Source organism: Neophocaena asiaeorientalis, unplaced genomic scaffold (assembly GCF_003031525.2).
Source record: "Neophocaena asiaeorientalis asiaeorientalis breed wild unplaced genomic scaffold, Neophocaena_asiaeorientalis_V1.1 scaffold70, whole genome shotgun sequence".
Classification (NCBI taxonomy): domain Eukaryota; kingdom Metazoa; phylum Chordata; class Mammalia; order Artiodactyla; family Phocoenidae; genus Neophocaena; species Neophocaena asiaeorientalis.
The window spans coordinates 11227819-11254098 of record NW_020175410.1 but is presented as its reverse complement, the minus strand read 5'-3'; the positions used below and the strand labels follow the sequence as shown (position 1 = coordinate 11254098).

General features: G+C 38.2%; 1 protein-coding gene across 3 annotated transcripts; it reads right to left on the bottom strand.

Moving 5' to 3' along the window:
* Nucleotides 1-492: 492 nt before the first annotated feature.
* On the bottom strand, nt 493-26258 carry LOC112414534 (serum paraoxonase/arylesterase 2). Of its 3 annotated transcripts, XM_024767044.1 has the most exons (10): nt 26086-26197; nt 23669-23735; nt 18087-18157; nt 11272-11327; nt 7501-7666; nt 6838-6964; nt 5195-5395; nt 2535-2616; nt 1684-1812; nt 493-1111 (listed from the first exon to the last, which is right to left on the bottom strand). In XM_024767044.1, the coding sequence occupies exons 2-10, from the start codon at nt 23707-23709 to the stop codon at nt 953-955; spliced, it is 1032 nt and encodes a 343-aa protein (XP_024622812.1). In that variant the 5' UTR covers nt 23710-23735; nt 26086-26197; the 3' UTR covers nt 493-952. The 3 variants fall into 3 exon arrangements, with proteins under 3 accessions (XP_024622812.1, XP_024622813.1, XP_024622811.1); XM_024767045.1 differs by lacking the exon at nt 23669-23735 and having other exon boundaries at nt 6838-6928; nt 26086-26258; XM_024767043.1 differs by lacking the exon at nt 23669-23735 and having other exon boundaries at nt 26086-26247.
* Between the last annotated feature and the right edge of the window lie 22 nt (nt 26259-26280).

The window sequence follows — 26280 nt, the reverse complement described above, 5'->3', positions numbered from 1 at the left end:
GTGAAGTGCTTTGATAAGTTACAATGGAAAGAGACATGTGAAAGTCTCTCTTCAGGGTTTAAGATGAATTTACAGGAGGTACAGTGAGTGGAAAGAACGCTTCTCCATGAGGCAGACCCTGATCCTGACATTGCTGGGATTAACCATGTGGGCCTGGATAGTTGACTTCATCTCACCTGATGAAGTTCACGGCTGTGTTCAATAAGGAGGTGGCATGATTGACCTTCCAGCTCCAACCTGTTATCTCCTCTTTGTATGCAAGTTGGGCTCCCATTAAGAAATAGAGCTGATGGAATACTCCATATTAATTGAGAATTCCAGTTGCCATATTTAGTTACTCTTTGTTTTATTTTATTCAAATAGTTTAGTTTTTCAGCTGAGAAAAATTAGTATTGCCATGCCTGCACATCCCAAGGTAACCCCACAAAGAAGTGGCTACTTTCTCATTCCCCCACTGAGGATATGCCTTGAGAATTAAGCACAGACAAAACATGGATTTTAGTTAGTCTTTAATATAACTCCAACTCTTTAATAGTAAACAAAGATGTAAGTACAAAACATCAAAACATGTTACCTATCAGTAGTTCTGAGTCACAGTGGTCACACTGGTGGAGCTGAGGTCACTTACATTTTAAGGAAATATAATCTACCCTGTTTCAGTGGAATTCATGCTCTGGCAGTTGGAAAGCAGGCTTATTTTATGCAAAGTGTATTCACTTTACTGAAAGCAGCTCTCTTCTCTCACCTTTACTTGGCAATTTAAAAAACTGTTCACTTTCCTTTTGTGTTAAAAGTGCTATGTGAACTGAAGGGGGGCTTTCATTACTGAAATAAATTTACTATACATGTCATACATTTCTGGGTCAACGTTGCTGGTTAAACTCCCCCAGAATTAGCAATTCATAGAAAATTGTTAAGAGAAGATAGCATGCCTGCATAGCAAAAGGACCATTTAGAGTTGACAATACAGGGCTCTATGGTATAAAGTGCCTATAAGCAGCTTCCTATCATACACCGAGGCCACAGAACTTCCCTGGAGAACAGACCCGTTGTTGGCGTAAACTGTTGTCACTGTAGGCTTCTCAGATAGAATATTCTGGATGCGGAGAACCTATTCAGGAGATACAAACGATTAATATAGAACCACCATCCACCCAGTCACTCAGTCACCAATAACCTTCCACAAAGACCCAATGATTAAGAGGACATGCTGTTGAAAATAGCAGTTGCCAATTTTTTTAATGTTTCAATTACTTTGTTAAACCTTCAAAGAAAGTACTTTCTTAAACCATCTAGTTATTGCATGCCAACACAGGATTGAGTGTTATTATAGTAACTGAGCATTAACAGAAATACTTGCACACGAACGTGCCTACTTTCTCACTGCTTTAGCACGAACAAAAGTAATGACATGTGGAGAGCTGACAATAAGCCAGGTATTTAAAAAATTGCCAGTATACCACACAAGGAGGGCACGTGTCTTTATAAAAAGGTCTTTTGACTAGTTTCCACCATAATTTAATACATCAAAAGACTACCTTTCTAAAAGTATTTGAACAATGTGAAATTCTGCCAATTATTGGCTTAAAGCAATTACAAAACCAACCACCACATAAGTTTATGGTATTATTAGTTTAAAAGGACTTGAATAATTAAGGTTGAAAAACTAAAAAATATAAACACCTCTGATGAGGGAGGATTGTTCGGGTCATAAACGAAGAGCTTCTGGCCATTAGGATGACAGCCTACCAAGATGTCCCCCGAGGAAGGATCAATAGATAAATTATCCACCAGTGTATCCAACTTGAGTACCTTCCAAATGAAAAAATGTCAATATCTAAATACCATGAGAAATTTGATTAAATAATTTAGGGCTAAACTTTCTTGCCCCTATGCATATGGGGAACTTTCACCCATCTCCTGCTTCCACCCTTTAACACCAATATTGCTTAAAATAAATTTAATACACTGGTTTAGAGTCACTTTTCATTTCTCCTAAAATTAAGAAAGCTGGGGCAATAATCAATCTCTCTAAAAAATGAATTCCTTTCCCCTTAAAAGATGCACAGTGATCAGTTAGCTCAAGGAATTCATTCAAAGCAAAATAGGAAATTCTTAATCAATCTAAAATATGTGTTGTCAAGCAGGAAGAAAATAATAATGGTGTGGAACCCAATTTCTACCTTCATTTATTATTGAAAGAACTGACAACTTGTATAAATCTTCATTTCAGAATTCATCTATTAGTCTTTTCAATTGTGAAAATTCTTATTGGAATTCATCAGGTGCCGTCAGTACTTCATGGAATGGGCTCTAAATCTGATGCAAATATCCCTCCCAACACACTGCTGCTTGTAATCAGTCAGTTCTTGTGATTGTGGGGAAACAAGAGACTTGGCCAGTTACCGAGAGGAAGCAGTGAAAAACCCAGAATAGCAACACTGGCTATTCTGTTCTAAGTGAGGAATTGTTATAGTATAACTATGTAATTTCAAGATTAATGTCTACTTTAGATATAGAAAGAAATATTTTACCTTGAATTGAGTTAAATTCATATTAGGGTGTTTTTCCAAAACGTGAATTTCATGAGCCAATATATCAGCAACATAGATGTACCTTTGCAGGAAGGATATATTGGTTAGAGCCCCAGGCTAATATAAAGCTTCATTAACACAGTATGACGAATAAGTCTTAATAACCTGCCAAGAAGTTAATCAATGATGGGCTCTCAAGGAATGCTTGATAAAGGTCAATTTTTATTTAAAAAGTAAGCTTTCAAAATCAATTCAGTGTTACTACAACAATCATGGAACTGTTAAATTATTTTTCAAAAAGTTTGTAAGGAAAAATAATATAGGACATCATTTAAAATATAAAGTCTGTGATATTTGCCACTGAAAGGACAGTAAAACAAATATTTGGTTTCAAACAAAAAGCTTTCACATTCTACAATATAATTTGATATTTCAAGGGATCATTTACATGTAGAAACATATGGTATAAAACAACACATTTTATTAGAATATTAATACTTAATATTTAATAAATATTTATTAACATATCGAGAAATGTAAGAGTTAGAAATAAGTATCTATTCAGAACAATCTGTCTGTATCTAAGGAGGGTGAATTAATGGACTGCTTCACGGTAATTTTTCTCATTGAATTGCCTGTTCCATGGCAACTGTTCTATTGAGCAATTATAGTGTGTAAAGCCACGAACTCAGTATTGTGACAGATATAAACATGAAGAAGACACAGCCTTTTCTCCTGAAAAGTTTGTAGTGTGTTGGGGGTGATCAGATGGTTTAGACATATAAAACAAATAATACAGCATGATTGGTACCATAAGACATATTTCAGGTCTAGAAACTGAAGAAATCTCTAACTCCTAAAAAAACAGAAGGGCTTACAAAGGAAGGGGGCATCTGCAGTGGACATGGAAAGAGAGACTGGATTTGAGGATATGAGGACAAAGCACCTTTTAGGCAAAAGAAAACATGTGAACAAAGGCACAGGGGCAAGAATAAGAGAGGCAGTTTTGCAAAATAATGAGTTCTTGTCTAAAGCATAGTAAGTGTGGAAACAGTAGAAGAGGGAGGTTGGAACTAGCTTATTAAAGAAAGTCCAACCCATTCGCCTGCCTTGATTTGATAAGCAACTGGGGTCCACTGAATTTCTGGAATAACAGAATGGCATGATAACAAATGGTCAGTTCAGCAATGACTAACCATGTGCTTTGTGATTGGCTGTGCTCAGTATGAGGATACAAAGATGAAGCAGACTGAGGTCCCTCTTTTGGAGATCTTGAAAGGGCAGGGGAATATAAAAGACAAAGTTGGCAACAGTGCGAAAAATGGAAGTGGACTGAAAACAAGTGGGAAGAAAGTGTAATACTCCAGCCAGAGAGGGTGAGAACCTGAACCAAGCAGGTGTCAATGGGAAGGAAGAGGGGGTGAGGGTCAGGGACGGAAGCACAGATAGAACCAGTGTGACCTGCTCAATGGCTGAATAGGAATGGTGAGAGAGATGGAGTTAAAGCTGGATGCCCTCTTGTTATTATTTTTAGCTTGGGTGACTGGAAAGTTTGACTGTCATAACTGAAAGATGAGAGTTGAGGAGAAAAACAGATTTGGTGGGAGAGGTTGGATTGGGTCAGTTATAGACAATTTAAATTAAATGATTCTCTATTCATTTTTCTGTAATCAACAAGAAAGAAGAAATTGTCATGAAAATAGACATTTAGTTGTCACAGAATGCCAGATTTATTTCATGTTATATTTGTAGTAGTTTAAATTGTTCAGTGTGCTAAGGTAGTAAAAGGGAAAGTTAATAAAGAGTTTAATATCCTTCCTCTAGGTTACAGTTGGACATATAAAAATAGTGAGATAATTTGGGGGGGCAATTTGGCAGTATCTATTAAAGTTAACATTTAAAAGGAGCACCCTCTAAGTGAGTAGTTCTATTTTGAGGGGTTTGTTCTACAGAAACACTTGCATAAATGTGCAAAGAGGCGGCGCTCATAGCCCCACATTTAGCCAGTGCCCAGTGGGCATCTGAACCTAGGTCTATATGACTCCAAAATCTGAAGATTTAACCACTATGCTGTATGTAATTCTCCCTTGGGGGGTTTTTCCTTAAAAATATTTGGATAAGTTTCAGTGGTAAATGAGAAATAAAAAATGGTTTTTATACAGAAAAAAAACCCCCTACATATCCATTTATAGAGAATTGGTTAAATTAGTTTACAAACATCCTGAAAATGGAATAATATGCAGCCAATAAAACAATGATATATGTATTTAAAAGGAAAACACCTACCTAATACTTTAATATGTATATATAAATATGAACCCATTTTATAAAAATTTACATTTATAAAATTAAACTCTACAAGGATATATACCAAATTTATATACTGTATATAAATATATATTTATATATTACATGTAAATATATAGTACATATATGTATATATTTTATATAAAACATCTATTTAATAATATATTACATATATGTATTCTATATTGTAGTATTATAGTAATATTTGTAAATATTATATATAGTATATTTATCATAGACCAAAAATATCAAGTAAGCTATTTCTACATTGAAAAAAAAAAAAAGCAAAGTAAAGAATTTGGCCCAGCACCATGACTGAGAAGAAATGAAAATACTTCTATAAGAGACCATACTTCTTATCAGGTGAAATATTGATCCCATTTGCTGAATCAAATCCTTCCGCTACCACTTTAACTTCATCTGGACTGTAGTAAACGACATTTGTCCAGTGTAAGTTCAAATATGTTTCCAAATACTTTAAGAAAGGATCAGAGAAATAGTGGTCATTGGTAGCATAGAAATGTGCTGGTCCAACAGCTATGATATCATTCACACTGGAAGAGAAAAATAACATGTGAGAGAATATAAAAAGCCAGTTGGTCTCAGTATTAAAGATTAAGTCTCCAGAAGGTTTACATAATATGTGCTTTAAATTTTTGGTGAGGTTTCCCAGGAAAAACTCAGCTAAAATCACATGGCTATAGTCATATGTAATCTACTATAATATTATTTGCTGGGGAACAATTTTTTATGGTACCAGGTAATTTGAAGACAGGTCATTTAGTAATTATGGCAGGTTATTATAAAAGGAAAAAGAACTTGGTGCCAACAGAGTGTGTTTTTTGACAGCAAGAAATGTAGGGTTTAATAACAATACGAAAAGACAGAGCTGTCCAAGGGAGAGAGCTCAGTGGAGCCTCATTGGCTGGTGAGCTGATTGGGCTGTCAATAACATTTACGTAGCTTCCATATTCTCAGTTGCTGGATTTTCCTGAGTTCCTTTGCTTAGTTATTAGTCAAACTAAGGTTGACTGTTCAATTTCTACCTGACTCACAAAGCCGACCTGCTAAGAACGAACAGGCGCTCAATAAACACGGAGAGAAGAATGATGAAATTGCCATAGTGAAATGCTTCAGGTGAGAGATTTATATGCTAAAAACAATTACATTTTTAAAACCAATTAGGTAAGGGTGTTATTAAATTTAAATTCCAATTACCCTATGCAAAAATGTCTGAAAGAGTAGCTTTCTCCTTTGTTAAAGGAAAAACGGAGCTACAGGGAAGGTGGGTCCCCTCTCTGAAACAGCACCCTAACGCAAAGGCTGCCTGGATGGTACTTATGCTCCTGTTTATTATGAATTGAATTTTTGGAAGAATGGTTGGCAGTTACACACTTAAGTCCTAGATAGGGAAGTAACAGAAATTAAAAATATTCATCAAGTTCAAACTTAAAAGATGCAGCTGAGCCGGGGCGGGGCACATAATTCTTTTTTAGTCACATTATCAACTAGCTCTATGTTCTTGAAATAGCAGTGACCCACTTCCAATTCTGCAGGACCATTGGCCCACAGCTACCTTGTGAAAACAGTTCTTGTCAGTCCCATACTAAGCATACAAACTCCATATAAAGCAGACTACTCTTCCTTGGCAGGACAGGTGTTATTACTATTTGGATGATGAGTCATCTGAAATGGGAGGTGACAGAAGGAAAAATGGTGAGGTTTGTCTTCTACTCTCAAGATGTCCCTGAAGAGCAAATCCTCGGTAGTCCAGCATTTCCTTATTTCTCAAGGGAGCCCACATAGAACACTGATATCGACTTTCCCTGCTCTGCAAGGAAACTATGTATACACACATACACATATAAATACATGTATTTGTTTATGTGTATATATATATGTGTATTTCAGCTCTTACAAAAGGTGAAAGGACCATCATAGGGAATATTTGAAAATGCTACAGATAAATCAGAGAATGAACAAAAGGACTAATTACCTTGGAAGAAGCTCATGTTTGATTGTTTTTAGATGCAAAAGAGAATTTTCTTCCTCCTCAAATTTAAAAATTTCTACTGTATTCTTGAATTCTGGGTGGTTTACAACAAAGAGATAAACTGTGTTATCTAAAGAATTGAAAGAACAGAGTTAATTTACAAGACATAACCATAGGACCTCTGGGCAGACACTGACATTTAAATACCACGAGCAAGGAAAGGTTGAATGTATAAGCTGTTAGACGACCTAACAGATCATTCTTCTTCCCCGTCTTTCCCATCACTGTCTGTCTGGTGTTATTTCTGCTCATTGGTCCCCTGACCTTTAAGAAAGAGTGTTTCCCACTCCATATACAGAATTCATGAATAATCTGTTAATAGTTTAATTCACAAATATAGCTCTTTTTCAATGTAATGATAATAGATATTTGAAAAGGTTATGAAATCTAAACATTCTTTCAGGTGTTAACTGTTAGAAATTTCTAAATGTAGTATAACTTACTGCCAGCTGAAGAGGCAAATAATGGACTTATTTGTATGAAGAATACAGAAGTAATTCATGAGTTAATTGTTCTCTTACTACAGATATGATCCAAATCTATTTTCCACAGCCATTTGCAAGCCATTGTAAGTTTTTTTAATGTTGGTAGCTCATCAGCTCTTACCACTGTCTATGAAAGTGCTGATACCATGTGGATTAAATGAAGCCAAATTAAATCCACGGCTGATTCTTAATTCCAGTGCCCTTGGGTTTTCTTCTTTTAGATCCATCATTAGTATTCCTCCAGGCTTATCTGGTGCAAAACTGTGGAGGCCTGGACATTTTAGACCCTTTTTAAAACAGAGGAAAAAGTTAAATATAAAGGCTTATGTATTTTTATAGACTAAAGTGGCAACTATAAATAAATGATAGAGACTTTGGCTAAAGGTGGTGGCATAAACCTGCAAACATAAAGAGAGCAGAGAGGAAACAATATAAAAAAATAATAATTGGAAGCTGGGAGGCTGAAAGCTGAACAATAACTGATATTTCTGAGTTGAGGCAGAAGACTAAGGGTTTAGTCTCTTCAGAGGGTAACCAGAAGGTTGGTGGACTGGGAGATAACGCAGAGTTGAGGGCGGGGATAAGCCACTATCTGACACACATTCATTCTCTCCCCATTGTAACATGAGGTGGGACTTTGTCTCATTTGTTCACTGCTAGACCCCAAGGCCTGGATCAGTGCTTGGCGTGTAGTCAGTCTGTCCTTTTCCTACTGATTCCAAATGTTGCTTTTATCATGTACTAGATCCCTGTTTACATATTGGTCTGTTTGGACTCATGTCTAAATCCTGTGATAATATGCCACTTTTGAATTACTATAGCTTTACTTATAAGATACAATATGTATATATATATGGCAAGTCCTCACATCCCACACCACATTGCTTTACCTTTATGCTTTACCTGTATAAATTTCGGAAATTAAGTTGCTGCTCAAATGGAACCTTATTATTACTGGTAGTAGTAGTAGTAGTACATTTTCTATTTGTTTTTTCCTAGTGCATGGGAAAGCCATTGAGTTTTATATGTTCATTTTGAATACAACCCTATCACTCAACTCTCCTATTAGGTCTAAGAGTATGTTAGGTGAATCTCTTAGACTGTTTAAAAAAACAGGTAATCACACTATCTGAAAATGTCAGTTTTGTCTTTTTTTCTACCTCAAATTTCTTTTTCTTGTTTTCTTGGGTTATTAAGAACTCTAGTAGATTACTGATGGTTACAGTATTTTAGGGCATTTTCTTCCTTTTCTAAACATTAATGAGAAGGCAGTTAATGTTGCACCACTAAGAATGGTATTTGCTATAGGTTTCTGGAAGGTTTCCTTCTACTTCTAGTTTTTTTGGAGCTTTTAATCAGGAATGAGAGTTGAATTTCATTTAATGCTTTTTCAGCCCTCACTAAAATAATCGAGGTCTTTTCTCTTTTAAATCTTTCAAGTCATACTTTATGCAAATTTAAAAGAGTACCCAAAAAATCTCACTTTATGCACAAATTGTATTTAATAGAAATTTTCTCCAATTAAAAAATATCTATCAAAATTACACAACTTCAAGGCCCAACAAGTAGAATAAACTGCAATTATGCTATTGCTACATGGCAGTGCCAATTCAGTGGTTAATAATCTCTATTGTTTATTAATGTCCCATAAATGATAGGGTTTCAATGCTCAGGAAGCTCTACCAGGGATGTAATAACTCTCCAGAGTTATTGTAATACTCCCTATCATTTTAACCTCTTTTTTCTCTTTTTCAAATTTTATTTTATTTCCACCTGTGGTAAAATATACATAACAGAGAATTTACCATTTTCACTATTTAAGTGTACAGTTCAGTAGTGTTAAGTACATTCACCCTGTCATTTAAATCTTTTTTCTATTCTATGTCATCTAATTCCTCATTAAGTGTGATGTTAGTTTTGAGATGCCCCTCAAGCCTGTAACTGTGGAATAGGATGGGCTAATTGGCTACAATGCTTGGAAGAATAAACAAATGCTATGATGTAGGAGTTATTCATTTAGAAAGGAGTGCATTCTGGGAAATATTAGAGACAATGCTGAGTAAATTAAAAAAAAACATCAGTAAAATGAGATTGTTTCTAAATTTGAAAAAAAGAAAAGAAAAGTCATATAACCAAGGAAGGATAAGAGAAAAACAAGCAGAAGAAATTCTGTTGACTTGGCTACAAGATCACTGTGACTATATTAAGCCTCTCAGCTAAAATGGCTGTAGATGTATTGTGCTTGGAGACCTCACCCCTCCTAATTCAGATTTATTCCTGTGGGGAGAAAATCTTGAAATAGGTGACTTCTGGATTACGCAAATCTCTGAAAACAGCTTCTTTGCAAAAAAAAAAAAGCAACTGCCTTCTACTCTACTCTGGATATTTGCATTTTAGTTATGAATAATGTTGACTAGGAGTCTCAGTGTTTTTTCCTAAGAATATAAGATATGTGTGCAAGCATGTGCTTCTACACAAACTCAGAGTCCTCCTAGAAATGTCATTTTACTCATTGTGGGTAGGTAATTAACTAAGACTTTTTTTTTTTTTTTTTGCGTTACGCGGACCTCTCACTGCTGTGGCCTCTCCCGCTGCGGAGCACAGGCTCCGGACGCGCAGGCTCAGCGGCCATTGCTCACGGGCCCAGATGCTCTGCGGCATGTGGGATCCTCCCGGACCGGGGCACGAACCCGTGTCCCCTGCATCGGCAGGCGGACTCTCAACCACTGTGCCACCAGGGAAGCCCCTTAACTAAAACTTTTAAAGCCATAGTTTTAATATTGGGCTGGCCAAAAAGTTCGTTCGGGTTTTCCCGTAAGATGAGATAAAAACTCGAACAAACTTTTTGGCCAATCCATATAAATATCAATGTTTCTGCTAAAGTCTACAGTATTTCTTTTCTCCCTCTGTGGTAAATAACCAGCCACTCACAGCCTTTCATATAAAAACCATCAGGAACCTGAAGAGTGTTCTAACCCTCATTCTCATCTCAGCTGAGTTCTCTCACCTTTCTCATAAGTCTGACAACTATTTTATTAGTGTTGTGACTCCCTTCTGAAGCATCTCCAAGTTATTCACATCTTTCCTGAGTCTCAGTGCCTGAAAATAATGGCTGCTGAGAGGGAACAGAATAACTACAGGCTGCCTTCAAAGTTGGATACTTCTTTCTCAAGAAAAACTGAATCCATGAAGATGCCAAGGTCCCTCACCTTGGCCCATGCCAGGGAGGAGAGAGAGGTGGTCAGAACTTCCTCCTTGGCCCACATATACAATTTTCTAATTAGAATGCATATTGGTGTAGCCTAGCATCACTCAGGCCAATCAATTTTAAAGTCTTTGTAATGTATGCCTGAAAAGGTTGTTATTTTTCAGCTTATAAAAATTAAGGCAAAAGTGAAGGGTATAAATAAGCTCAGTCAATGACATTCCACTTACGTTAGGCTATTTGGGGAAAAAGAAAGAAAGCAAAAGCACTGGCCTTTGTCTAGGAAAGTTGGTATATTGTTTGAAAATAAATAATAACAGCAAGAAGACTAGTTTCAAATTGAATATCTAATGGAGAGGTAGACGCTGTATTTAAAAGAGCATAATGTAGTATCAAATATCCACAATAATGCCCCAAATATCCTTTTTAATAACAAACTTTTAGAACACAGATTGCATTGGAATATTTTAGTGCAAGCCAGTGGGAACATAAAGAGCAATAAATCAATTGGCAAAGACTTTTTCATCCCTACATTCAGAGGAGCTGGAGGAAAATTTCCAAGATCCTGTTTGACCTGTCTTTTTTTTTTTTGAAACTGAGGAACTTTAAAAACAAGTTACTGCTCTGAAGGCCTCATCAAACTCCCTTGTACCTCCTCCACTGAGACTAGGGAAGGAAGATACTTACCACGCTAAAGAAAGCCAGACCATTGGGAAGTATGTCAATATCTTCAGAGCCGGCTTCTGTTAAGTTCAAGAAATAGATAAATGTCATGTTCGAATTCTGTGACTTGTTAGGTAGAGCGTTGTTTACTTTATCAGTATCTGTATCTTTCGGAATGGTTCTGATTTTTTCTTCCAAGGAACCACTCTCTTTAATAAACGTCAGTCTAAATCCTTTCCTGCAGTGAACTTCTGACTTTAAATGTTAGAGATTTTATGTCTACTCAAATCAAAGTCAAGTAATCACCACATTTCCAGCTATAATACCGAAAAAGTTGACATCTGTACACTCTTATGATAAACATCCAGATGTCTGTACAAAAGTAATTGACATCAGGGGAATATTACTTTCAGAATGAAGGGCTCATCTTCATTTAACCATGCAAATATTCTTGTCCCTTTCTCGGCTCACTCAATCGGAAGCAAACACAGACTTTCTCTCATTAACAGAGATAAAACACCTGGGATTATATAGTCCCTCTTTAAAAAACAATGCCTGCTTGTTCTCATAAGCAAAGAAAGCTTTCTGTTTAATCTTTAAATTTAGGCTTTAAATTACAGGAAAAAAACTAGCAAAAGAAGATTAATGGAAAATACCATGCACCTAAGCCAGGTGAAACTCCTAACAGTGTCTCTGAAACAGGCTACAATTACTATTGATTGTTTATCGATTGTCTGCAGTACACTCCACACAGCACAGCAAATAATTAGACATAAGACCTTGCCAGTGGTCTCACTGTGTAAATTCCACAGACAGATAATAGACCCAAACACAAGAAAAGAGGAATAAAAATGGCTTAGATTAAGCCAAATCATGACACATGCTCTGAGTCCACAAAATCCAACCTTCCACTTTAAGCCCTCTCCAAACGATTTCTCCACGATTATTTCTAGGTTGTCAAAAACAAACAGCATCTATCCAGCTATATGGACTTTGATTCCTGAGTTTGCATTTGGCTGGCCGCCTCCAGTGTTGCTGGCTCCATCATAGTGGAGAAAAGCAAAAAAAAAAAAAAAACCCAAAAAGAAGAGAGATAAAAGTTTAAGTATTGTATGCTTGAGTTCTTACCTGAGGTCTGTGGATCCCTAAGTAACCACACATGGGTTTCAAAGAGTTTATGAACCCTCTGAAATTCTATGCAATGCAAAATGTCTTGTGTATGTACAGATAAGACATTTTCTGTGAAAAAGGTTCTTGGCTTTCAGCAGATTCAAAAAAAGGGTCTGTGATACCTCCCAAAAGTTAAAAACCTCTAGATTCTAGTGCCATGGTGTTTCTTAACTGATAAAGAGCAAGGACCAAGGAACGCTTCACCATGTATACATACACAAACACACGAACACACACACACACCTGCACACAGAATTCTAGTCTAAGTTCTGCTTTCTAGATCCATTGAGTAGGAGCTCAGTTAATTAAAATTTGTTGTTCCTGAAAAATCATTTAAGACAATTTAACTTCAACGTGCGCACGCTTACACCCATAGACAAAGAAAAGATATGTAGAAAAAAATAACAACTTTTTTGGGGTGGTGGGATTATGAGTGATTTTCATTTTCTTCTTTATACTTTTCTTTGTTTTAAAAATTTCTACAAATAATCATATTCTTTTAATAAGCAAGAAAAGAACAATGTTTTTTAAAAGATATATTCATGTCAACCACATTGCTGCTTCTTTCTGTTTAATTCCGTTGCCTAATTCCAAGGAAAAAAAGTCATCTGTAGCCTTCTTTAGAATATTTTCCAGATCTACTCCCCGATCTTTATTTCTATAGCCGTTATGACAGTAGGCTTTTATCATCTCATAACACCTAATTTTTTCTCCTCTAATTCAATAATAGAAACAGTAGTAGCATGAGTAGTAACAGTAATAACTACTAACACATAGTTTACCAAGAACCAGTCTCCTTATAAGTACTTTACATACGTTAATTCATATAATTTTTGTAACTCTAAGAAGCAATATTATTATCTCTAATTTTAGACTAGAGACTATGGAGCCGTTGAAAGGTTAAGTAAATTGTTCAAGGTCACAAACTGGGAAGCTGGGATTCAAGTCTTTTGTTCTGACTTAAAAATGCATAGAAAAAATACAACCTAGCATTTAATGAAATTTCTCTGTCAGAACCATCCCCTGGTTCCTCTCTGAAGATACTTTACTTTGTAAATCCAACTGTGGTCAATTACATATGTTGGCTTTTCCCCCAAAATGTTTGCTTCCATGCCTTTCACCAAGATCTTCATCAATTCATATCCTGTACTTTTCTTTCAAACACTCTTTCTCTGGAAAGTCTTCTAACTTAGCATATCTGATTTTGATCCCTTCTTATTCCTTTAGCAATTATCTATCTGTGTCAGAGATGGCCAACTGCTCCCCAGTATCCATACTCCCCTTCTTTTTTTTCAGCTACAGGTACACGGCAACATAGCTACAGACATTTTCTACCCCTTCTTGCTGATAGAGGTGGCCATTTATCTGAGTTCAGGTTAATGGGACATGAGAGTACAAGGTAAACTACTTGCAACTACTGGGTAAAATAAAATAAAAATATCCATGTAAATTTTCTTTCTACCCCTTCCTGCTGGGAAGTGGCAACAACTGGAGCTCTAGTCTTGTACCAAGATGGAAACAATATGTTGAAGATAGCTGTGTTGCTTCATCAGCCTTTGTTCCAGAATGACCACATGGAGTAGAATCATCTAATCACCCTAGGTCATTTGCTTATCTTTGGACTGTCACATAAAAGAGAACCAATTTCTCTCTTCTCTAAGTTACTTATTGTAACTTTATAACAGCAAATCAGCCGTTGCCATACCCAACAGAGTATCCAAAATGTAATGTAGCCTATTATTTTCCACGTTTTTGGTTCATTAATCAGATGTGTGTATTAATCACTCTGGGAGAGAATACTATATTGGGAAAAAAATTGCAAAAGTTATTTAACCTCTCTGAGCCTTAGGTCGTTATCTGCTATAAAAAGAAAAAATATGTCTATATCTCACAGAGTGGGTTTTTCTGTTTTCCTTTTCATAGGTAGATTGTAAAGTACTTGACAACAAGGGCTATAAACTTTAATGCTTTTTAAAAAAAAACCTCTCAAGCAGCAGTTATTATAAAGATCTTGGCTGCCAAGTGTATAAAATCATTTATTAACTCAAGAGAAATAATCCATTCAAAATTTTGTTTTAGTCCAGGACTCTGAATGCCAGCATTTTCAAAGACATTTTAAAATGTTTTAAACTTTTAAGCCTCAAGTAGAGTTAAATAGCTCTTTAATTATAATTTTTATTATTTAGATGTTGATATTATACCAAATGTTAGTTTCTGTCTGTTAGATACATTGGAAAGGAATACAAAAAAATGGAATAAATAGTGAGCTTACTTTCTGACCCCCTGAAGGCACATATCCTGTATGATATGTGGTAGTGATTATTACTTATTAAAACAGAAAGACATGAGATGATATGATATTTATAAAGCACCTAAGAATTGCAAAGAGTTCATTTCTAGTCATGGTGAATGTAGCCTTATTTTGTGTGTGTGTGTGTGTGTGTATGTCTTGATGGGGACTCGGGGGACAGGGGATGTACCTGTCCCCTTACCTCTTGGAGGGATTAGCTGGCCTCAACTGCATGGCTGCTACTGCTTCCAAAGTGGAAACTAAAAAAGAGAACCCCTCTACTCCTGCTGCCTACCAAGAGACACTGCTTTTGACTATGGGAAAGTATGCCCTGTTATTCCTTTGTAGTCAAAGACCACTGAATAAGCAACTGTTGTTAAAAACATATAACCACAAGCTATTATTAACCATTATGCATCACTGACATAGCATTCAATGAATGTTCATATAGTGTATGCTAACCACAGAGCAAAAGCAAAGAAGGGGGAGAGAAAAAGCACAGTTCTAATGAGATCTAAAAATGTATCCCAAATGTGCTTCTAATCACTCATCGTCTTCGCTCTGTTGCCTTTTGAAGTGCCTCAGAGGCATTAAACACTTCACAAGAGGGGCCATAGGTGACATATTTCCTCATTCTTCCCAATTCCAGACAGCAGCTCACACACATCACAACATAAAGGTCACAAACACAGACAGATGCCTGTTCAGAATACAAATGTTGTTGGACTTGTTTTTCTCTGAGGTGCCCTCCATTCCAGTGAGTTGTAGCAGCAATACACTTGGCAGTTTGTCCAGTAATGTGTCTGGCTGTGCCCTATTGTCTACTCTGAGACTTGAATTCGCAGAAGGTGGACTTCACAGGGCCAAGGGCTGTTTAATAATTTGACATTTATTAACTCAGTAGCAAAAGTAACCTCCGAGATCACTGACTCAACCTCCCAACCTGTACAACATCCCTCCCAGACGCCATCTGGCTTCTGCTTAGTGACCAGTTCCAAGGGGGCTCTTCGTGATTGCAGCCAGAAGGCAGGATGCAGTTGCTGGGTTTTTTTGGGACTCCAGACAACCTTAATTCTAGGACGCTCTGCATTATCCAGCACAGACCTTTCCAATCTGGACAATCTGGTATTTGACACTGAGTTTGTATCCTCCTGCTAAGTGTTTGGGCAATAAACAAAGAGGGGAAACCCCAGGAGAAAGAAGTCAAGGAGTCTTGTGAAGGGAGACAGGACTGGGAAAAAGTACAGAAGTAGCAATGGGAAAAGGGGACAACAGCACAGAGGAAACAGATGTGTACAGGAGGCGCCGTGCGCAGAAAGAAGCTCTGAAGTAGAAAAGGCTTCTCTGAAAACAAATAGTTTCCATGAAATGGAAGCCTTCTTTGTGTGATCCAGGAAAGGCTCACTACTTTGTTTTTGATAAAAGAGCATTATGAATCCTGTCTGGAGTGAATGTGGTTATAAACATGGGGTACTGAGTTTATTAGCGTTGCCAACGTGAGAGCAATTTAGCAAAGACTATCAAAACTTTAAACATATGTGCTAACTGAACAATAATCCCGCTATTAAAGATTTATCCTTCAGATAAACAAATGCAAGAGCTATATGTACAATGAAGTTCACTGACTTGCTTGTCGTTGCAAAAAACTATACCCACTCAAATGTGCAGTAAGGAACTGGGTAAATAATCATGGTACGTGCAAATATTAAAAAGAATGAGGTAGATCTACATGTGCTGATGAGGAAATCTGTTCACACTGTGTTCAGAATAAAGCAAGTTACAGAATATAACCTTATACTAAGATGCCATTTGTGAAAACAATAGATATAAATGTATATGCATATATTTGTTTGTATTTGCACTGGAAATACCAGAAAGGATAAAACAGAAACTCTATCTCTGAGGTTATTTTTGTGGGAGGTAGAGATTTTTATTTTTTTATTTATTTATATTTTATTGAAGTATAGTTGACAATGTTGTGTTAGTTTCAGGTGTACAGCATAGTGATTCAGTTATATATGTGTTCTTTTCCAGATTCTTTTCCATTATAAGTTATTACAAAATATTGACTATAGTTCCCTGTGCTATACAGTAGGACCTTGTTGTTTATTTTTTAAAAATATTTTAACTAATTAATTTATTTTTGGCTGTATTGGGTCTTCATTGCTGCGCACGGGCTTTCTCTAGATGTGGTGAGTGGGGGCTACTCTTCATTGTGGTGTGCAGGCTTCTCATTGTCATGGCTTCTCTTATTGCAGAGCACAGGCTCTAGATGTGCGGGCTTCAGTAGTTGTGGCTTGCAGGCTCAACTGTTGTGACGCATGGGCTTAGTTGTTCCGCGGCATGCGGGATCTTCCTGGACCAGGGCTCTAACCCGTGTACCCTGCATTGGCAGGCGTATTCTTAACCACTGCGCCACCAGGGAAGCCCCTATCTATTTTATATATAGTAGTGTGTATATGTTAATCCCAAACTCCTAATTTATCCCTCCCTCCCTTTCCCCTTTGGTAACCATAAGTTTGTTTTCTATATCTGTGGGTCTATTTCTGTTTTGTACATAAGTTCACTTGTATAATTTTTTTAGATTCCACATATAAGTGATATCATATGATATTTGTCTTTCTCTGTCTGGCTTACTTCGCTTAGTATGATAATCTCTAGGTCCATCTATGTTGCTGTAAATGGCATTATTTCATTCTTTTTCATGGCTCAGTAATATTTGTGGTGGGTGGAGATTATGTTGGGAGATTTTTTTGTGTGTGTGTGGTACGCGGGCCTCTCACTGTTATAGCCTCTCCCGTTGCGGAGCACAGGCTCTGGACATGCAGGCTCAGCGGCCATGGCTCACGGGCCCAGCCGCTCCACAGCATGTGGGATCTTCCCGGACTGGGGCACGAACCTGTGTCCCCTGCATCGGCAGGCGGACTCTCAACCACTGCGCCACCAGGGAAGCCCTGTTGGGAGACTTTTATTTTCTGTTTTATAACTTCTCTTCCTTCTGACTTACCTTCACCAGCTGACTCCTGGGCTAATGGTACACAGAATTCAGTGGCCACACATAATCCAGACTTGACAAAAATACAGACTTGACAAAATACAGAACACAGATGACAAAACGAATTCAGCAAAGTCACTAAGCAAGCAAGAAGTCTAAAACATAGGATTGTACAAATAATTAATAAATCACAGTGAGAGTAAGAGAGAAGAAGAAATACAGGGTGCATGAGATCAAAAGAGATTGACTGAAAAGGTTTTTGCTGATTTAATGTGACTTTTCCTCTGATAAACAGTAATTATGTGCCAAAATACTGTTAATGAGTTTTCTAGTGTTGTGGGCCAAGGAATGTAAGCTGTGTAACAAGCATTTTCTCAGACTTACCGATTCCTTTAATCAGGTGGCAGTTTGGAAGGTCTACAGATTCTACTTCTCGGGAGGCTTTAAGTCGATTCCTGTTAAAAAAAAAATCTATCTGTTTACATATTCCCTGCTTTGTAGCAGAAAGGGTTTAAAGAGGCTTACAGCAATACATAAAACACAGCATAAATCTAAAGCAGATAAAAGAGAAGACAGAAAACAAGGGTAGGAACATAAAATAGCACCAGAAATGAAGTTAAAATAAAAATGCATATCACAAAGTTCTATATGTGAACATGGGTCGTAAAAGGAAGCCAATAATTCAACAAATACAACTTGGAATGCAAGTTCCTATACAAACATAAACACGGCACCAGGTCCCATTTCTCACAGCTCTTGTGTTGTGGGAAGAGCTTCAGATGTAGAACCAGAAGCCCTGTCTTCCTTCTGAGGACCCAGAGGGGCTATAAAATGCCCAGACCCTCTGCAAAATGACACAGTGACTGAAAGCAGGCCGAGAGAAAATGGCATTGTTCAGAGCCTGGCTCACAGAAGCCACCTCATAAATAGTTATTAAGAAACAAGTGGAGAAAGTCCCATCCCCATGACTGTTTATTGGGGTGAGAAGGTTGGAGAGCACCAACTACTGTAGCCAAACTACTTGCTGTTGTAATTTCATAAAAACAGAAGTGAAGGAATAAAGAGAAAATGTTGAATTCTAATAAAGCATCTTCCCTCCTCCTTCCCACCCTGGAGTACAGGGCCACCAAGCAGGGTGGGCAAACAGATCTGGGCTCTATTGTTTGAAGGCTTTCCCTCCTCTCACTGGCTCACCTTCTCTTTCTGTTCTCCACATCCACAAAGATTGACAAGAATGCCTGCAGAGTAGCTTACATGTTTCAAAGTGGTTCACAGGTACCACACGTTTAAGAGACATGACAATTTGCCAGTTGTCTCTCTCCTATTCATATCCTTGCCAGCTTTGGACTTCTAGACACGGAAATTGGGGAAGGCTACTGGTTTCTTGGCGAGATGGAAGAAGCCGAGGCCTGGACAGCCCAGAATTACCAACAGGTGGTGGCAACTATATATTTTGGCGATTCATATATATATATATATCCATATATATATATGAAAGTTTCCAATTAAACTTTTAATCAGTATGTATTTGGAATCATATAACTCAAATACTGTTAAACTTCTTGAAACAACATAGCAATAAAGCAATAAAATAAAAATAAATGAATAAAATAAAGATATAGGGCTTCCCTGGTGGCGTAGTGGTTGAGAGTCCGCCTGCCGATGCAGGGAACACGGGTTTGTGCCCCAGTCTGGGAAGATCCCACGTGCCACGGAGCGGCTGGGCCCGTGAGCCATGGCCGCTGAGCCTGCGCGTCCAGAGCCTGTGCTCCGCCATGGGAGAGGCCACAACAGTGAGAGGCCCGCGTACCGAAAAAAAAAAAAAGATATAAAATATATTAATGTAATAGAAAAAATAAAGCAAATAACATATAAAAAATTTAAATAAAGCAGTAAAAAAAAAAAATACAAAAAAATCTCAAGTCTGCGAGTCCCAGCAGTGATTTAAAGGCGAGAACAAGTACACTTAGCCTAACATAAGTTGTAGCAGTAATACTAGTGAGGAGGATGCTGCTGATAATCATGGGTGGTAAAAGGAAATAAATACTAAGAAGGGAGAACATGTATTGAGCCTACCACTGTTCTATGTGATTTACCTGAATGAATTCATTTAATTCTTAAAACAACCCGAAGAAGTAGGTACCATTATCCCTATTTTAGAGATGAGGAAAATGACTTCCCTGAAGTTCAGCACCCAGCCAGGAAGTTCCACCCAGAGGCTCTAATCTGCTGTTGTATTTTTCTCAGAAAGGGGAGAAGAGACCATGTTTCTGTCATAACAGCAAGACTGCATGACCTTCGGCAGGTCAATTAATCTCTGCAGGCCTTAGTCTTCTTTATGTATAAAAATAAGGATGAGACTAAATGACCTCCAAGGTTTATTGACATTGTGTGATTCCAGAAACAGATGTAAATTTAAGTCATTAGGTCATAGCTGAAGTTTCATCAAGTTTCTGTATCATGTGCTGGTTTGGGTGTCAATTTTATACAACTTACTTTTATGCCCATTTGACTAAACAAAGATGGGGTAATGTTGATTACCATCTAACCTTCTCAAAAAATTCTATGGATAAAATAAAATTCATATGTGTTTGGACACTTTGGTGTGGGGTATTTTTCAGAGTCAACTTAGGTTTGCATCAATGACTGATGATTATACTTTGTTAACAGGGCGATCTTCATCAGCTAGTTTAGTTGTACAATATCATCTCTAGATATGCAGACTGCCCGCTATTAAAACTGAAGAGTAACACAAGGACTGTTACTAGTTAATCAAGTCATTTTTTCTTGTGTTTCCTTTATGATTAAAGAGAGAGGATTTTGCTTCCATCCTTTGTGGCCCATCAAGACTTTCAGTAGAAAACTGCTAGGCTTTTTGCCTGGCAGAACTATCAGTTCCCTACTCATTAGTGGACTTCTGTACTCCAGAGTGGCAGATCCTATTAGCTAACAAACCTAAAGCCATTCACACCCCTTTCTTCCTTGCTCTTTCTCACTGCAGAAGCAGGCAAGCCAAATATTTGCTTCCAGCCCCCTTTGTACTTTAGGGGTAATCATATGACCCAGCCTTTTGGGAAAGATAAATTTATTACTGGTAGAAAAGGCAGACATAGGAAGAGAGCTAACTGGCAACACTCCTCCATTCTTCACGATTTGACCATATATGTGGTACTTGGGACTACAGCAATCATTCAGCATCCTTAACACAAGTATGAGGACACAAAGCCAACAGCGGAGGATCAAAGAACAAAAACATCAGAACCTAATTTCTTGATGTGATCACTGACTCAGTGGACAAGCTCTAGGATGAATGACTCACAGAGTTTGTATCAAGTGAGAAAAGCAAGCTTCAATACGTATAAGCTACCATTAATTTGATGTATGCTACTTGCAGCTGAAAGTACTCCTAAATGATAACAGATTTAAGAAGTTTGGAGAATATACAAATGAAAGCTATACAAACTCTTTGGACTAGCAGATCAATAAGCCTACATATATTAATGCCAAAAACAGATAAATAAATAAGAGATACAAACACAAATAAGTCATATTTTTGCAGCAGCCTATTTGCTCCCTAACACTTTATGTCCACAGCATGCTTATGAACGTACTAGATCAGAGATGGTGTGGCAGTTGCCACTCTGTTGTCATGCAGACATTGCTAATCAATTACAGCACTCTTTCTCTTTAACTCAGCTCCAGCTTAGACACAATGTTCCAGGCCACCACTACTAGTCTATTAAAATGGACACTCTAGATGAAAGCTATTTGCTTTCTTTGTTCTAGGTTCCTTTTGTTTTTCTCACTTTCCTTTTCCTTTTCATTAGAACTTGGTTATTTTCCTTTTAGTTACGAGTATATGATAGGTATAATACAGGAAAGAATGCATACTGCCTTCCTTCAACTGAGCCAGTAATCATTCCTCCAATGACCCCCATCAGAAACATGTACATCATGATTCTTAATCTGGGGTCCAGTGACCCTCAAAGAGTCCATGGGTAAAATTCAGGGGTTTCTGAATTCTGATGGGGGGAGAAAACACATCTTTAGTTAAACCTCTGACTGAAACTGAGTATTTCTTTTGATGATGAGTGTAGGCAACAAAGCCCTGAGCTTTCTACTAGCAGTACCTGTGACTCTGTCACTAACAGAAATTACATTGTTTCATCACATTTTAGTTGTTGTAGAGATCTCAAAATACCATTTATACTCATCTCTGCTTCACAGTATCTACTGTTAGGTATTCAACTACTTCTAGATCTACTTAAGGCTTTAATAAAGAAGGCCATGTTATTATATCCTACATTAGATCTTTTAAATAGTTTGGCAATAGAATTTAAGTATTTAAATTAGTATTAACTTAGATAGTATTTCAGTTTGGTTTGTAATCCTATGTATTTTATTTTATGCATTTAGAAACATGATGCTTGCTGAGAAGAAGTCAAAGCTTCACCAAGCTACCAAAGGGATCTATGGCACAAAAAAATCTAAGAACCCCTGCTCCAACATCATTGTCATCATAGGTAACTTTATTGAGCACTTACTACATGTCTGACATTGTTCTAGCACTTTACAAGAATGAACTCATTTATTTTTTACAGCCCCTATATGGAGCATATAGTACTATTATCCCCATCCTACAGATTAAGACACTGAGGCACAGAAAGGTGAAATAAAAGCCAAGGTCTCATGTAAATAGTGGAGAAATCAGGCGACCTGGCTACAAAGCATGAACCCTTAACCAACAGTCATTACCATGAAATGAATCTCTATTTCCTTCACTCAGGAAAAGGCATTACCCATCCAAAGTGGAATGGGTCACGGGCGGTTACTGATTATCTTGCCTCATCATGTGGTAGCAGTAAGGATGCACCAGTTTGGTGTGCCAATATGCTTTGAGCAAACTGGGAACACAGTGTTACTACCAGGTTTGTTCCATATCTCAGTGCCTTTGAACTTACAAACCACTGATGGGGCTTTATCTTTTACGTACAGACTTATATTCAGACAAACTGGGGCTTTATCTTTCACAAACAGACTTGTAAAACCCCTTGAAATTCACCCCTTGGTCCCCTGTAATGCTCTTACTTAATTAAGAATTTGTGCTTAGGCTTGTAAAGCTGGGGAAAGTTTGCTCCAATGGCAGAGAAGAGAGGAGGCCATGGTGGAGCTGGGACAAACTGTATTTGGAAACAGAAGACCTGGCTTAGAGCACAGGTTTGGCACTAACTTCTGAACTAACTAGGCAGCCTCTCCAAGCCTCAGTTAATATTATGTATAATATAGGAAGGAAGACATATATGAAAACTGGAAGAAGCAGGAAGGTAAAAGGGCTTTCTTTCCAAATTTCAGTAAATGTAAGTTTTAGTTTAATATAATGAACTGCTGACAGTTTCAATACAAAGACCAGCACACAGTAGTCACACAATAAATAAGGAGGATGGTGGCTGAAAACAAGTCTGCCCCTTCAGAAGTGTTCAAAAGCTAACTGGATAGCTAGCTTCTTGGTGGAGCTGTCATAAAAGGTGTCAAGCAACAAGCAAAAGTTCAGATGCTTGTATTTGGAGTTCCTGCTCAGGCATAGGTCTCTGATATACTCAAGTCTCATGATTCATTCAAGGGTGTGTGCTTTGCAACAGGGAGCACTTGCCTGGGGACATGTTTGTATTTCTACTTTTTCCTTTATTGCTCCTCGAGGGAGGAGTGGAAAAGTTGGGTATGACATGCCATCCTCCCCTGGGAACCTTAGCCAGTTATAGTTCAGAAGGAAAGAGACAACCTTGATTCCATTTATCCATGCAGGACATACTTATACTAAAAATCATTCACTGTTTATCTGAAATCCAAGTTGAAATTTAAGTGGGCACCCTGGGGGAGAGAAATAACCTGAGTGCCAAAGTGCCATCTCTAAAAATAGAATAATGAAATAGAAGGCAGCAGATGAGAGAAAAAAACAAACCAAAAACCTGTTTTTGAAGAGCCTTTCTTTATGTGGAGGTGGGAACATGCTGCTTTTCAAAATACTCTAAGGGTCTGAAAGGAGAAATATTATGCATTTAGGCACTCCACCGAACTTTGTAAGTAGCAGGCACTTGATGTTCTGCACTCATAGGGTTGCCAGATAAAATGCAAGATGCCCAGTTAAATTTGAATTTCAGATAAATAACGAATACTATTTTAGTCTAATTATATCCCAAATATTGCATGGGATAGGCATATACTAAAAAATGAGTTGTTATTTATCTGACATACAAATTTAACTGGGTGTCCTACATTTTTATTTGCTAGATCTAGCTACCCATCATTCACCCCAACATTCTCACATCAGCCACTATAAGGCTTCAACTGTCCAATGAGGTTACAACCCTATGAAGTCACTGCTCAGTAAAGTTTATTATAGTCAAGTCTTTGTAAAGAAAAGATACATTCAAATTTAAATCATCTAGCAGGTGCGTTCTATGTAAATTAAATACGCTTTATTTACTTTTTCTTAGGTTTGCATCTACATTTATCATTTAAAGGGATTTAAATTTAAAACCTTAAGATTAGTAAGAAGAAAAAATTGACTAATTGAGAAAACTTCAACTTATGGAAACACTGGTGGTTTGAAGTTTAGGGATAATTTAATGAGCTTGAGAACTTTAGTGGTCCTGCCTTTGAAACCAAGAGCTGGACAGATCATACAAAATCACCCAACTCAATAACGTTCTGCAGAGCAGGATGGTCATTTATATAATGTGAAAATTAAGCTCAACATGTCCATTTCTTACAAGTAAATGTTCCTCCTCCAACTCTGGTGCTTCCTGTTGCATAGACACTGTTCCTCCTCCTGGCATCCCTTTATGAGCAGATGAAGCTGCAGCTAAGACAGCAGAGCTGGAAACTGTAGTATCACCTTGGCCTTACCCCTCATCCCTGGGGTTCCAGAGTTTGGGCCAAACTACTGCAAGACTTTAACTAGTTTCCCCAGGTCTATTTGCTCTCTATTCTGGTACTTGTCAACTCTAACTGCATGTTAGAATTATCAGGAGAATTTTTTAAAATAAAAAATACTCATGCTTGGGCCCCACCCAGAGCAACAGAATTGGAACTGCTGGGGGTGCAGCCCAGACAGCAGGCGTCCAGTAGATCCCTAAGGCTCAGCCAGGACTGAGAACCACTGCTCTACTCCAATCCAGCCTCCCAGGTCATCTCTACACAGCCCAACTGGTTATGCTTTAGATGGTTTAAACAGGTTCCTGTTTTAAAAAATAAAACACATACAACAAACATTGCTAGTTTCCCTTGGCCTATCTATGCAGGCCCCAATTTTTCAACGTAGGTTTAACCATCTCAAAACCCTACTCCTACTGTTCTCATCCCTTAACTTTATGCTCCACTCAAATCTAAACTTCCCCCGCCATTCCCTTTCTTCACGCTGCACTCTCCATCTGGGACTGCCTCCTTCATCCCCACTTGTGTTTCACCCATCCCTCAAGGCTAGTGTCAGATGTCTCTTCCTCCTGAACTCCACCTTCAGGCGTTGTAACTTCTCCTCCTTAAACCAACAGGGGTTGGTTTGTACCTGTCCTGAACATCCTAATTTATCTATTTGATTTATTTCTCTCCTTCCCTTTAATAGGGTAAACTCTTTAAAGGTAAGGACGGTGCCTTACTCTATTACAGGAGGCTAAGAGTGCATAGCGTACAGAGAAGGTGCTCAACATTTCTGGAATTCTTTCGCATGAGGCTTAACATAATTTGAGTTGATAATTTAGAGACTATGACGTCTGATCACCCACGTTTTTTCCTTATAACTAAAACATGAGATAGACTAGGCGTGTCCTGTTTGGCATTCTGGCTTCGGTGTTCCCAGACGAAGAGATAAATAAGGAAGTGATGTAAGAACAATAGCTGAATATCTCAAGTATCTTTGATCAACCATGCCAAGATTAGAGAGCAGAGGAAGAGTTTCTCAAACTCTGAAGGGAAGAGACGGAAAACAACTTTATTAAAGACGGAGGCTGGTTCGGGCAACAAAGGGAAGCAGCACCAATGACCTGAAATAAATCTTTATAATTAAAGTTTCAGTGAATGAGTAATAGTTTTGTTTTCAAGTTAAAGCACTAGGCTCGCCCCTGGGTAAATCGCAAAGGACTCGCTTGTCAACTTAGGTAAGAAAGACCTGGGTGCGCAGCAAAAGCTTACAAACTCGCTATGAAGTCTCGCGATTCAGCCCAAACTGTGCCGGGTTTTGGTGGCGGCTGGGGGTTGGGGTGGAGGAGCTCCGCCGGCCGAGGAGCAGAGCGATGCAGAGGTCCTACGTGGCCGCCGGCTCCGGGGTCCCCGCTCGCGCGCAGCCCGTGCCACCCTGAGCCTGGGGACCCGAGAGGCCCCCACCTACCTGAGCGCCAGGAGCCTCTCGCCCAGGAGCGCCAGCGCTATCCCCAGCAAGCTCAGAGCCAGCAACCGTCCCATGGCGCGGAAGCCGCGCCGCCTAGCTCGGCCGGGCCCGGGAGCACTGTGGGCGGTGCCCGCGGTCCGGCTCTTGCGCGCGGGCCGCGCTCCGCCCCGAGGTCGGCGAGCCCGGTTCCTGCTC